At 50.3% G+C, this 13075-nt stretch overlaps 2 protein-coding genes across 2 annotated transcripts in view; one reads left to right on the forward strand and one right to left on the reverse strand.

Annotated features, from left to right (window-relative positions):
• The first annotated feature begins 289 nt into the window (after positions 1-289).
• MCCD1 (mitochondrial coiled-coil domain 1) lies at positions 290-1298 on the forward strand. The gene is made up of 2 exons (XM_006772808.2): positions 290-537; positions 1014-1298. The coding sequence occupies exons 1-2, from the start codon at positions 373-375 to the stop codon at positions 1194-1196; spliced, it is 348 nt and encodes a 115-aa protein (XP_006772871.1). The 5' UTR covers positions 290-372; the 3' UTR covers positions 1197-1298.
• Positions 1299-1430: 132 nt separating this feature from the next.
• DDX39B (DEAD-box helicase 39B) overlaps positions 1431-13075 on the reverse strand; it is a 12857-nt gene continuing 1212 nt past the window's right edge. The window contains exons 2-11 of the mRNA XM_006772809.2: positions 12446-12775; positions 11239-11366; positions 10861-10953; positions 7411-7594; positions 6241-6359; positions 3959-4090; positions 2699-2808; positions 2461-2605; positions 2183-2330; positions 1431-1656 (exon numbers count right to left, since the gene is read on the reverse strand). Coding sequence (XP_006772872.1) covers positions 1640-1656; positions 2183-2330; positions 2461-2605; positions 2699-2808; positions 3959-4090; positions 6241-6359; positions 7411-7594; positions 10861-10953; positions 11239-11366; positions 12446-12656 — 1287 coding nt within the window. The 5' untranslated portion in view covers positions 12657-12775 and the 3' untranslated portion in view covers positions 1431-1639. The remainder of the gene's footprint in view (positions 1657-2182; positions 2331-2460; positions 2606-2698; positions 2809-3958; positions 4091-6240; positions 6360-7410; positions 7595-10860; positions 10954-11238; positions 11367-12445; positions 12776-13075) is intronic.

Consider the following 13075-nt stretch of genomic DNA (forward strand, 5'->3'; position numbering starts at 1 on the left):
ATGTGCACGAAGCCACTAGTATCAGTACAAAAGGGTTGTCAGGTTGAAAACCAAAGCTTGTTCTGTGACCTGGTCTAGATTGGAGACAGAGAACCGAGGTTTGACTACTTCCTTACAGAATGGAGAGGAAGCAAGAAAAGCCAGAGCTAAGGAAACAGACACGAGACGTGGTAGGCTGGGCATGTTCTAAAGCCAGCTCTGCCTAAGCTGCAGTACTTTCACATCAGGAACAGGAGCCTGTCTGGGGCCAGGTTGGGAGGGAGGTGAGCGCAGGGGCAGGGCCAAGCACTGAAGCAAGACGAAGGCAAAGGCCCGGTAGAAGCCAGTTCCTGGTGGCAGTTGGGCAGCTGGCAGCACCCGGCCTCACCCGCCATGGTCCTCCTGCCCTGGCTCTCGCGGTGTTGCGGTCGTTGCCTCCTCCTGCCTTCCAGGCTGCTGGCCCCTGGCAGCTCCCAGAGATGCTGCTCCCAGAGACCCAAGCCAAGCACAAAGGAGCAGGCCAGCTCCACCGGCGGCGGGAAGAGGTCCCCCACCGCAGTAAGTGGCCCCAAGAGCGAGGGGGGGAGGTGTGAGGGGAGATGTGTGCTGGGGGAATCCCCAATCCCATCCTGTACCACAGGCCTAGAGCAGATACCCAGACCCCTCAAGTCTGTTGCCCAGTTCCCATTCTCAGCTTCCCAGTATGCTCCCCACCCCCACTCCTCCAGGCCTCAGGGCTTACTCCCAGCTGGCAGTCCACTGTCCTTGAGCGGGCATTTCCCCTCATTAAGTTAATGATTTCTGGGTGGTGGGGGAAGGGGCAGGCAGTCTTTCCTCCTGAGTCCTTAGAGCCCCTGAGCCAGTGATCTCTATCTGCCCTACCTCGTGCTTACCCAGAGGCCTATGGCTAAGACAGGAAGCTACTCTTAAACGAATGGTGTCAAAAACTGGAGGCAGAATTCCTGACTCCCAGCCAGCCTCAGCCCCCTGCCGTGGCTGAGGGCTGACGTACCCTCCTCACATCCCTGCCCTAGGGTCCTGGGCTCCCTGCTGAGCTAGCCCGGGCAGAGGAGCTGCTGGAGCAGCAGCTGGAGCTGGCCCAGGCCCTGCAGGAAGGGCAGGAGGGGGCCTGGGAGGCCCAGGCCCTGGTGCTCAAGACCCAGAAGCTGAAGGAGCAGATGAGGAGACTCCGAGAGAGCCTGGGAGGAGGAACCTAGGCTGCTCTGGTGCCCGCTTCACCTCCAACATGGGAAACACTGCACACCACCTGCCTGGAGACGGTTGGAAACACACCAGCCTCCCCCGGGCCACTAAGAAAACAGAAGACCCCTCTAGAGGGCCAAACTGGAAAGCAGCGGGAACCATGACCTCTGCAGTCGTCTTAGCCAAGTGCCCCCACTTGCTGACAACCCACATAACCTCACCCCAAATTCAATAAAAGGAGCACTTAAGACACCACAGACGCATGTTTTTTGTTTTGTTAAAAAAAGTTCTCACAAATAAGGAAACGGATTTAGAAGTGGTGATGCAAAAGAGGGAAGGCATGGGGTGGGGCTGGGCTGTCAGGGGTAGGGGCAGTAGTGTCTCCTTCACCCCCACGCCTGGTGTCATCTCCTGAAGAGGGACAGACTATCACATTCCAGAACAGGCGACATGTCCTCTATCGTGTCTGTTCAACTGAAAAGAAAATGTGGCGGTTAGAATACGACACGAGAGCCCGGCTGGTGTGGCTCAGTGGTTGAGCAGTCATATGAACCCGGAGGTCACGGTTCGATTTCCTGTCAGGGCACTGGGGTTGCAGATCCCCAGTGTGAGGGGTGCAGGAGGCAGCCTATGAATGATTCTCTCTCATCACTGATGTTTCTCTCTCTCTCCCCCTTCCTTTCTGAAATCAATATATATTTTAAAAAAGAGAGAGAGAGAAACACACGAGAAAGAGAAGGTGAGGTTGGCAGAAACACATGCTCATACATGCAGATGTCTGTGTAGTGTCTGGTCTAAAGAGCAGGCTTGGGGGAGTGAAGAGATCCCAAGTAGACGTGAACTACACATCCCAACAGGGCGTCGTGTTCAGGGGGCATGAGCTCGTCAGGTGCCCATTATGTAGGGGCTTTACCCACATGATGGGAGTTAAGCCAAACACAGTAAGGAACCAGGAGAATTACACGTGGTGGGGGAGCTGGTCCGTGTGATCAATACTCACTGTAGGAGGAGATGTCTATCTCATCAGGCAGCTCACTAATATTGACCTCAAAGCGATCCTGCACATCATTGAGGATCTTGGCATCATTCTCATCTGACACAAACGTGATGGCCAAACCCTTGGTACCAAACCGGCCTGCTCTGGCCACCTGGAAGGAGACAGAGGTAGGACAGGAAGACCCAAAAGACAACACCCAAGAGGGATGAAGATGTATGCCATGAAGACAGGAAATAAGGGGCGGGAGAGGTCACTGGATGGCCAGAGGGTGCGGGGCTTACCCGATGCAGGTAGGTGTCCGAGTCCTCAGGCATGTCGTAATTAAAGGCGATGTTCACCCTCTCGATGTCCATGCCTCGGCCAAACAGGTTGGTAGCCACAAGAATTCGTCGTTGAAAATCTTTAAATTGCTGATACCGAGAAAGCCTTTGTGAGAAAGGAAATTAGAAAACGATGAATCCTTCCTCTCAAGTCTCTTCCGCCCAAGAACACAAAATATCTTCCCCATCTCCAACTCACCTCTCCTCCTGGGGCATCCCGCGGTGGATGGCGATGGCTGGGAAGTTCTGCTCCACCAGGAGCTGGGCCAGGGCGATGCAGCGCTGCACAGACTTCACAAAGATCACCACCTGTGTGTGCGTGTGTGTGATGTAGGTCCATGTGAGTGTGAGGTTGTATGAAAAAGGAGTTTTCGGTCATTACTCTTCTAAAGGAATTCCTCAGTCCCTAGCATGTTTCCTCTTCTGCTCTAAATGTAACTTACCCCAAGTCTAGATAAATTTCATTGCAAATAAACTTAGTAATAGCCCTAGCTGGTTTGGCTCAGTGGATAGTATCGGCCTGTGGACTGAAGGGTCCTGGGCTCGATCCTGGTCAAGGGCACATGTCTGGGTTGCGGGCTTTATCCCCAGTGTGGGGCATGCAGGAGGCAGCCAATCAATGATTCTCATCACTATTTCTCTCTCTCCCTCTCCGAAATAATAATAAAAAAAAACCCCACACACAAAAATATCCTACATAGAGATAAAGTGATGAAACACATCTCTTCAGTAAATAGTACACGAAAAACAAGTTTAAAAACCTAAAAGGATGATCAAGACATTTCAGAACCATTACAACCTTATTAAAACCCTTCAAGGATTATATTTTGAGGTTTGCTTTTATGTACTGAGTACCTGTCTGTGCCAGCAATGGAACAGAACAGCAGTTCCCACCTTGCCTGTGCTCAGCCCCAAGACATTTATCTTTAAAAGAATTTCATGCCGGGCCAGCATGGCTCAGTGGTTGAGCACTGACCTATGAACCAGGTGGTCATGGTTTGATTCCCGGTCAGGGCACATGCCCAGATTGCAGGCTCAATGCTCAGTGTTGAGGGTGCAGGAGACAGCCCATCCATGATTCTCTCATCACTGATGTTCCCCTCAATCCCACTCCCTTCCTCTCTGAAATCAATAAAAATATATTTAAGAAAAAATTTTTTTCATTTAAGCCCTGGCCTGGAGGCTCAGCCGGTTGGAGCACTGTCTAGTACACCAGAAGAAAGGTTGTGATTCGATTCCCAGGTAGGTTACAGGCACCATCCCTGGTTGCAGCGCCCACAGCGAGGCAACAAATCGACGTCTCTCTCTCTAGTCAACGAAAATATCCTCAGGTAAAGACGGAAAAGATTTCACTTGAGAGCATGTCTCCAGCATCCTCTCGCATCACCCATGTGGTTTCCTCTACAACCGGGCACAGCTGGAGACGTGCTCATCCTCCCACCGGACCTGGAACACTGACCTGGTTGAACTCAAGGACATCCAAAAGGTCAAAGAGCTTCCGGTTCTTCTCGTTGTCCTTCAGTTTCACGTAGTACTGCTGCAACCCGTGCAGCGTCAGCTTCGTCTCATCATCCACGAAGATCTCCATTGGCTGAGGGGGAGGGGGAGGTAGGGGTGGGGAACGGGAGGAGGGCAGAGTGGGGGGGTTAAACCTGGGGGGGTGGAGGAAGTTGATCTCCAATACACCCCATGGGGGGAATGGGGAGAAGAGAAGACTGAAAACTTCACCCCGCTCCCAAAAACATGCCCATTTTCACATGGTCTCTTCCACCTTTCACCTAATTTCCTCCCTATCAATGGAGTTCTAGGAATGCCCAACTGAAAACTGTCAGAGGAAGGAACTTTGCAGGGAGGGAAAGCAGCAGAGAAACCACCCCACGGCAAGATGCCATGACCTCAAATGGAGGCGGGGAAAGAGAAGTCAGTAGATTCTCAAAGGGAAACACAATCCTAACACCTGGGAAAGCAGGGAAACGCTGACTGGACGTCAGAATTCCATCCAAGCCAGTGTAAGAATGCGGGAGGACAAGGACTGCCCCATGAGTGCTCCCTCCGCTGGGAGTCATCCTCGTAAAGAGGATGGGAGCCCTCGATGGACATGAGCAACATGCCATGAAAGGAGAAGCAACGATTCCAACTGAGAAACCACTCGCCCTCAACCACAGCGCACAGCTCCAGATGAGCCTGGTCTGAGCGAAGACTCAGCCATCGGCAGTGTCATAGGAAGGCACCAGTAAGTGGTGCCAAGAAATCAGAGTTGCCCGGCTCAGGGGTTGAGTGTCGACCTACGAACCAGGAGGTCGACGTTCGATTCCCGGTCAGGGCACATGCCTGGGGTTGCAGGCTCAATCCCCGGACAGCTGATCAATGATTCTCTCTCATCATTAATGTTTCTCTCTCTCTCTCTCTCTCTCTGAAATCAATAAAATATTTTTTAAAAGAAATTCAGAGCTGCAGATATGCACTTATGTTTTTACCCTTGAAGGGGAGGAAGATAACATTAAAAAAGACAATTTTTTAAAAATAAAATAAAAAAATTTTAAAGATAGAAATTGAGACAAAACCCAACGCTAGAGCCCAAATTTCCTAGCACTCTTCACTACCTTGGGAGCATAAACATTAAGACTCAGGGGCCAAGATTTTGGGAAAGGGTGTGGGTCACAGGAGACAGCCAGAAGCCAGTCGTAGAGGGAGGCTTTCCAAAGAGAGGTTCTGTGGCCTCCACACTCACTGCAGCCCAAGTCCAGCTACAGACAAGGAGCTCTCATCCCATGGGAGGGGCAGGGCAGGGAGGCAAAGGACACACTCCACTGCGTACACGGCGGGCCGCCTACCCCATCCCTAACCCACCTGGTTACATTAAGTGGAGCGCTTCACTGTGCCCTTCCCCTTTCCCGAGCATTACACAGAAGGGGAAAAATCTACCACCCCATCCAGGACACTCCCCCCCGCCACACATATGGGGGAAACAAGGAGCACGGCACGCCTTGGTTCAGGAAAAAAACCGGGAACAGAAAAAGAGGCTGGTTTGGTCCTCAGCTTCCTGGTCAGGTTTCCCCGCGGCCTCCGCTGCCGCCATCCACGCCGGTGCCGTCTGAATTCCCCCGCTGGCCACAGTGCTTCTCTGCTGCTGGCTCATGGCTCACATCAACCGAGGTTCCACGTGGGTGCGAGGAGGTTCGGGTGGGAAGGCGTAGGGGATCGGGGACTGAGGTGCCAAAGGCCCCCACCCCTGGAGGTGGGGAGGGAGCGGATTCATTTGTGCTGTTTGCTCTTCGTTTGCACATGCCTTGCCATCTGTCTGTCCCTCTCTTGCTCTCCTGCCACCGGGAGGTTACGAGTTTTGGGGAGCAGAGGGCTCCAGTTGTATGCTCGATGCCACCTTGAGGGTGCGTGGCTGTAGGGGATGTGTAGGAGACGATGGGTGGGCGGTAGGGCAGAAAACCCTGCCCTCCCCCAAAAGGGAGAAGAGGTTCAAAAATGCTGTGATTTTAAAAAAAAAAAGTCGAACACTACCCGCTCTCACGTTAACCCGACCAAGTCTTCCGGAATTTCCCTGGCACCCGCGCAGACCCTAACGCTAGCTGTCTCTGCCTCTGTGCGTCTCTTCAAGGAGCCATCACTCCCAGGTGGGCGCGTGCCCTTCTTGGTGCTTGAAGGACAGGGAGTCTGGAGGGAGCGGGCCCGCAGGGGAGGAGGCAGTGGGCGGGAGTGGAGGGAGAGAAGGGAGAAGGTATTTACGTCTTGCATGAACTTGCGGCAGACGGGGCGGATCTCTTTGCTCAAGGTGGCACTGAACATCATGACCTGCTTCTCGTGGGGGGTCATGCGAAAAATTTCCTGGACATCCCGACGCATGTCTACAGGAAGGAAAAAGCAGCATGTGTCATGAAGACCTCCCAATGAGGTCGAGACCATTGGAAACGGGTAAGCAGGGTCCATTCAAGCAAAGATTTGCCTCAGGTCTCTCTCTACTCTATTTCCTCTAACCCTCACAAAATCACATCCGTAGCAATAATACTAGTACACTAGAAAAAGCAATGAATTTGGAATCAAGATTTGGGATCAGAATCCAGTTGTGTGTGTGTCTTAAACAGGCAAGAAATATGAGGAAGCCCCAAAGCCTACAACTACGAAACAGGGAGAGCCCACCACCCCACCACCGAGGCCCCAAGGACGAGACCTTTGAAAACACTTTACAAGTTCCTTCTCCCTGCCCCTCCCCAAGCCCTGGCTCCCTGCGTTTGGGGCACACCTGTGATATTCCAGCTGTCAGTGCTCCCTGCTTCCTCTGGCTCACACTTTCCTACCAGCCAGGAAATGTGACATCTCTACCAGGAGCCCACCTCCTAGCTTGCCATCCAGAACAGCCAAAGATCATTTGGAATGACTCACTCCTAAGGCTATATCCACCTGTCGTCTCCCATTCACCAAATTTGAGTTCTTAGAGAATATGTTCTGTGACCCCACTTAGCACACTAGAATACCAAGCCACACAAATGCCCAGCAACACCCTCCATACTAACCCTAGAACTTAAGTCTACGTATCTATTCAGCTAGAAAGTCTCATGATATATGCTGTGCGAGAATGTCAGAGGGTAGACCGCCCCTCCTCCAGGTGGGCATCTCCCCTAAGACACCCAGTAGAGGGGTCTGTCAAGGAAAGGGTGATGTAACGGAGGCCCTCTGCCAGCCAGGTCCCTCCCCTCCAAGATAAAGAAACCCCAGCACAGAACGGAACAGGACGCCCTCCTCCCTGAGCACCAGGGATGCTTGAAGAGCGTGATAAAGGCCAACCAAGGGAGCCAGCGCCATCTGAGGGCGGCAGATGCAGGGTCGTCCTGCACGACAGTGCTCCTGTATCAACCAAACAGCACTTGGTTCAGGCCCAGTCCCAGCACTGCCACTCACCGAGTTGTTCAAGCATCTTATCGCATTCATCCAAGATAAAGTGTTTAATGTGTTTGAGGTTGAGGCTCTTATTTCGAGCTAAGGCTAGGATGCGGCCAGGGGTCCCCACGACGATATGCGGGCAGTTCTTCTTCAGCACCTCTTCATCCTTCTTGATGGACAGACCTCCAAAAAACACTGCCACCTGCCAGCGGGGGAGAGCGTCTCACAATGAAGCAATGACTCCAGTCGCCACAGGTCCATTCTCGCAGCTTCACCTACACCACTTCTGAACATTTCAGAGCTAAAAGGAACAGGAAGGGCCGTCTAACCTAAAATTACTATCTCCCCACACACTGAGGGAGACACCATGACTTGCCTGAGGCTGCAGGGCTGACCCGGGCAGCCAGGACAAGCCCCCAGCCCCCCGCCTTACCCTAGCCGCTTCCTTCCCAGGACTCCGACCAGGCTTCGCTCCAAGAAGGAGAACAGCCGGAATCACCAGGTCGAGGGCCACCACAAAGCTCGGGGAACATCAAGGTTCCCTAACTCACCCTAAACCCCTTTGTACAAGCCGACGAAATGGCCGATTCAGGCGAACCGTGTCACTCCTTATTAACACCATTAGGGGAATGGCTATTGAGGATCTGGGACTTAGTACAACACACACCAAAAACTGCTTTCTAGTCTCAAGGGGGGAAGGTCAATCAAGGAATCAGGCTATCATAACCCTTGTCCCATAGTAAATCTAAAATCACTAAATGTGGGACACCCAGGTTTACAACAAAACAGGAGGTACACAGGATACCACGAAGAATTCTTGCCCAAAACTTTATTTACAGGAAATGCTGGGAGAAAAGTACAAGCTAACTACCACAAGGAGTCAGGAGACAAGGCCGGGCAGAGCGGCTCAGGCGGCTGGAGCATCATCCTATACACCAAGAAGGTTGCGAGCTCAATTACGGTCAGGGCGCATACAGGAGACAACCGATGGCTGCCTCTCTCACATCAATGTTTCTCTCCTCCCCCCGCTCCTCTCTCTCAAAAAAAATAAAAATAAAAACATCAATGAAAAACATAACCTCAGGTGAGGACTTAAAAGAGTTAACCAGAGGAATCCAGAGGTAGGACATTCTGTAGAACTGGCCCAGGCTCTTCAAGTCACTGTAGCATAATTTTGGGCAAAAGAAAGTGTCATGACAATTTGTATTTGATCTTGACACCAAGAATATAGGCACAACGGTGATGAGCTGGACCTATACACCTAGTCAAGTGGCTAGGAGGAAGTGCAATCCTCGCTCACCACAGAGCGCAATGATAAACGCTTCTACAGTTAGAACAATGGAAGCTCGTTCCTAGTTTCCAAGTTTTAGAATCAACCTAGACAAGACTGCTTGGAGAAAGGACAGAAAGTCAATGCTATTGACACAGACCATGTAAACACAGAGGCATACATCACGTGGACACCTACATACATACAGCATTCAGAACATACTTAGAGACTTAGCATTCATGTTCCAAAAAAAAACCAATGTAAATGAGCTGAATAAAAAAGGCCTATAAATTGGTAAATTGAGGAAACAGTGCTTAACACTTCGTGATACAGAACCAACAGAATTTTCAAAAAAGGGTAACAATGATTCACTTCTGTGCAGCAGGGTCAGAGGTGGGAGAACACAAACGCTCTGAGTGTGAGGCCTTGCAGATTCCTGAGGCATTCTTGCCATGCAGCTACCACCAGCACCACACTTAAGTTGCTAAAATTATTTTTAAATTATAGTAACAGGGTTGTGGGCTTTATCCCTGGTAAAGGGCATGTAAGAGGCAGCTGATCAATGTTTCTCTCTCTCAAAAAAAATCAATTAAAAACGTGTATATATAACAGGTAAAATTATAACAATCTGAACAAAAGTATTCTTTTGTTTTGTGTTTTATTTTTGTTCTTTTCAAAGAGAGGAAGGGAGACGGAGAGAGAGACAGGAAGATCAATGAGATAGAATCGTTCATCAGCTGCCCCTGCACACCACCTACTGGGGATCCAGCCCACAACCCAGACCAGGAATCAAACCGTGACCTCCACAGGTTGATGCTCAACCACTGGGCCACACCAGCAGGGCTGTGTTTTGTTTTGAAATAAAGCTTTGGTTAGTAAAGCCATAACCTGAAGGCAGCTTTCATTTTCAACCATAGTTTTTTTCTCTTTTTAAGCTTCTCTCAGTATGTTTATTATTAGTACTGATATAATTTTTTAAATAATTCTTTATTGCTAAAAATATTACACATGTTCCCTTTTCCCCCATTGACCCCCCGCAGCCTACCTCCACCCCCACCCCCCACCCCAGGCTTTCATCACCCTATTTATTATCTACCCCTTTCCCCTGAGATTCCCCACTCTCTTCCATGTCTCTGTATCCACTCTGCTCATGTTTTTTCCACGTATGAGTGAGATCATGTGATGCTTGTCTTTCTCTGGCTTATTTCACTTAGCGTGATACCCTCCAGGTCCCTCCCTGCTGTCTCAAAGGGTAACAGATTCTTTTTTACAGCTGCAGAGTGTCCCATGGTGTAGATGTACCACAGCTTTTTTAGCCACTCATCTACTGATGGGCACTTGGGCTGTTTCCAGATCTTAGCTATTGTAAATTGTGCTGCTATGAACATAGGAGTGCACACATTCTTTCTGATTGGTGTTTTGGGTTTCTTAGGATATAGTCCTAGAAGTGGGATCACTGGGTAAATGGCAGTTCCACATTTAATTTTTTGAGGAAAATATACTATTCTTCACACCATCCTAACCAGGAAGATTGGAGGTTATAAACATCAAGGTTATACCATGGAGAACAACTTAAGCCAACTTTGTTATGGCCCCCAGACATCTTTTAATTTTCTGCCACTTTTAAATAATTCTCAAAATTCCCATCATACTAGGGCCATTTTGGAGTTCCCACATTCTCTTGCCATACACCCCCAAATGCTCAAACTGTCACCCAAAGCACAGTGAAATGATCCAAAGTGTCAGCTTAAGAAAGCAGTAAGCAAAAGGGTGGTCCTGTGGAAACTTCCTCCACAGCCCAGCCACCCAGTCTCCTAATGCAGAAGCGTGTTTACACACTGTGTTATAAAGTAAAACAAGGGGAACCCAGCTGGTGTTGCTCAGTGGTTTAAAGTTGACCCATGAACTAGGAGGTCACAGTTCAATTCATCAGGGCACATGCCTGGGTTGAAAGCTCGATCCCCAGTACGGGGTGTGCAGGGGGCAGGCAATCAATGATTCTCTCTCATCATTGATGTTTCTATCTCTCTCCCCCTCTCCCTCTCTGAAATCAACAAAAATAAAAGTTTGCAGGAACTTATTATTAGATGTCACTGAGGTTCACGTATAGGTATTGGAACTTAACATCTGTGGGACATGACTGCTGGTCTCTAAGTCCCAAATGCCTCAGGCTCCCCGGGCTCTTTAGGCTGACTTACCTTGACATTGGGCATGTACTTAGAGAAGCGCTCATACTCCTTGCTGATCTGAAAAGCCAGCTCCCGGGTGTGACACATCACCAGCACAGACACCTTGAGGGGTAAGTAGAGAGAAAGACAGTGTATCCCTTCACTACCCCCCTGGGGAAGTGACTATCACAAAAACATACCTGGCAGATCATAAACGACTTCAATTCTGAGATCTAAATCATTAACCCCAGGATTTCTACAAAATATTCCCCATGGCCTCAAGGGCGACAGAGGTCATCTGAGCAACAAGCACCCATGGTTGTGAATACATCATGTAGCTGAGCTAAAAACACTCTGCCCCAACATTCCTAACCCAAACGCCCTCCCCAACACTCTCCCCAACTGTACCTGCCCAGTAACTGGCTCCAGCTGCTGCAATGTGGCCAGCACAAACACTGCCGTCTTTCCCATGCCCGACTTGGCCTGGCATAAGACGTCCATTCCCAGAATGGCCTGAGGGATGCACTCATGCTGAACTAAATACAGAAGAAAAAAGATAAATTGGGCTTCAGTCTCCAGATAACATTTTTCACCAGTCACACCCATTTCATGCCACCAAATTAAGTGGTTTTTGTCATTTCTAGACACTTTCTACCTCTATGCTCCTTCAAATTCATCTCCAAATCAGACCCTCCTAGTCCCTTCTAGCTTCAGCTTCCTTCAGCACCAATCAAGCCCCCTCCCACGCCACCCCACTAACCACCCATTTGCATCTACCAACAGCCCATCTTTGGTGCTTCTGGCTGCCCTTATTTTCCTTCATCTTAAACAACCCATGGCGTTTGTGCGCCCGCTACGGGCCATTTCTCCTGCTTAGATTGCCATCCTTTGGATCATGTAACCCTGCAACTTGCACTAAATGAAGGACTTGGTACCCGACCCACAAGCCAACCACCTTTAGAACAGCCATAAAGGTTTCCAGAGACCAGAGTTGGCCTGGCCCAAAAGAGAACTAAAAGTACAGCCAACTCCTCTCTGGAAATTTAAAATTACAAGTTAAAGTGACAAAATCCAAAACTAGAAGACAAGGGGGAAACCCAGTCACAAAAATGAACAGCAGACCAGTAAATTGCTTTGTTTCATGCTATCCTATCCTATATAATAAAAGGCTAATATGCAAATCGACTGAATGGTGGAACAACCGGTCGCTATGATGTGCACTGACCACTAGAGGGAGCACCACTCAGCCAGAAGCCAGACTCAGGGTTGACCAGTGAGGACAGCAGCAGCAGTAGCAGTGGCAGGAGCCTTTCCTGCCTCTGCAGCAGTCCGACATCCCCCATGGGCTCCTGGACTGCGAGAGGGTGCAGGCGGGGCTGAGGAGACACCCCCCCCACCACCACCAGTGCATGAATCTTGTGCATCAGGCCTCTAGTCACAAATAAAAGACAACCTACACAAACCTCTTCTAATGCTAATAGTTTCTGGGACTCCTGGTACTTCCTTACTCCCTGGTCTATACTAACTACAGGTCTGTATCACTGAGGGACCAGGAACATCTGATTCAGGATCATTAAAGGGCCTCATGAGTACCCTAAGCCCAAGAGGAATTTACCTTCTGATGGATGCTCAAAGCCACAGTCAACAATGGCTCGGAGCAGCTCTGGCTTGAGCAGGAAGTCCCGAAAGCCAGAGCTATGGATGGAGACGTAGGAGCCCTTCACATCCTTCTTGGCGGGGGCCTCAGCCCCGTCTCCCCCGGCTGCGGTCTCCACCTCGTCATCTTCATAGTCCAAGAGCTCGTTGTCCACATCGTTCTCCGCCATAGCTGGGCCGGCGGGGGAGGCGGGAGGGTCTCAGAACGGGTTCACGCAGATTAAGTGAAAACAGAGGAGGAAAGTGGGGGCTTAAGGAACAGAAGATACACTAGTTTCTGACAGAAGAGCTAGGAAAACAACAACAACAAAAGAACAAAAACAAAAAGACAGAAAAAAAGGACATCAGTCATGGGCAGCCTTCGCTACTTCTTTTCCATCCCCACGCCCCGCCCACTTCCCTTAGACTATGCAACCTTTACCTGGGTGGGAAAGTAACACACACTCAGGCACGAGCCAGGGGCCGGAGGGGGCTCCCGGGGAGGTGGTCAGGGCACGGGCCCAGCAAGGCCAGGGTCAGCCGGGAGAGCAGCTTAGGAGCTCCGCCAGCAGCGAGGAGAGGCCCGGGGAGGAGAGGCAGACGCCCTCGG

Source organism: Myotis davidii, unplaced genomic scaffold (genome assembly GCF_000327345.1).
Source record: "Myotis davidii unplaced genomic scaffold, ASM32734v1 scaffold1006, whole genome shotgun sequence".
NCBI classification, from domain to species: Eukaryota; Metazoa; Chordata; class Mammalia; order Chiroptera; family Vespertilionidae; genus Myotis; species Myotis davidii.

Bases quoted from the DNA above. Each gene is read 5' to 3' on its own strand.
- MCCD1 (XM_006772808.2), top strand. From the start codon at position 373: ATGGTCCTCCTGCCCTGGCTCTCGCGGTGTTGCGGTCGTTGCCTCCTC. The intron at 538-1,013 runs GTAAGTGGCCCC...TCCCTGCCCTAG, and splicing joins GGAAGAGGTCCCCCACCGCA to GGTCCTGGGCTCCCTGCTGA.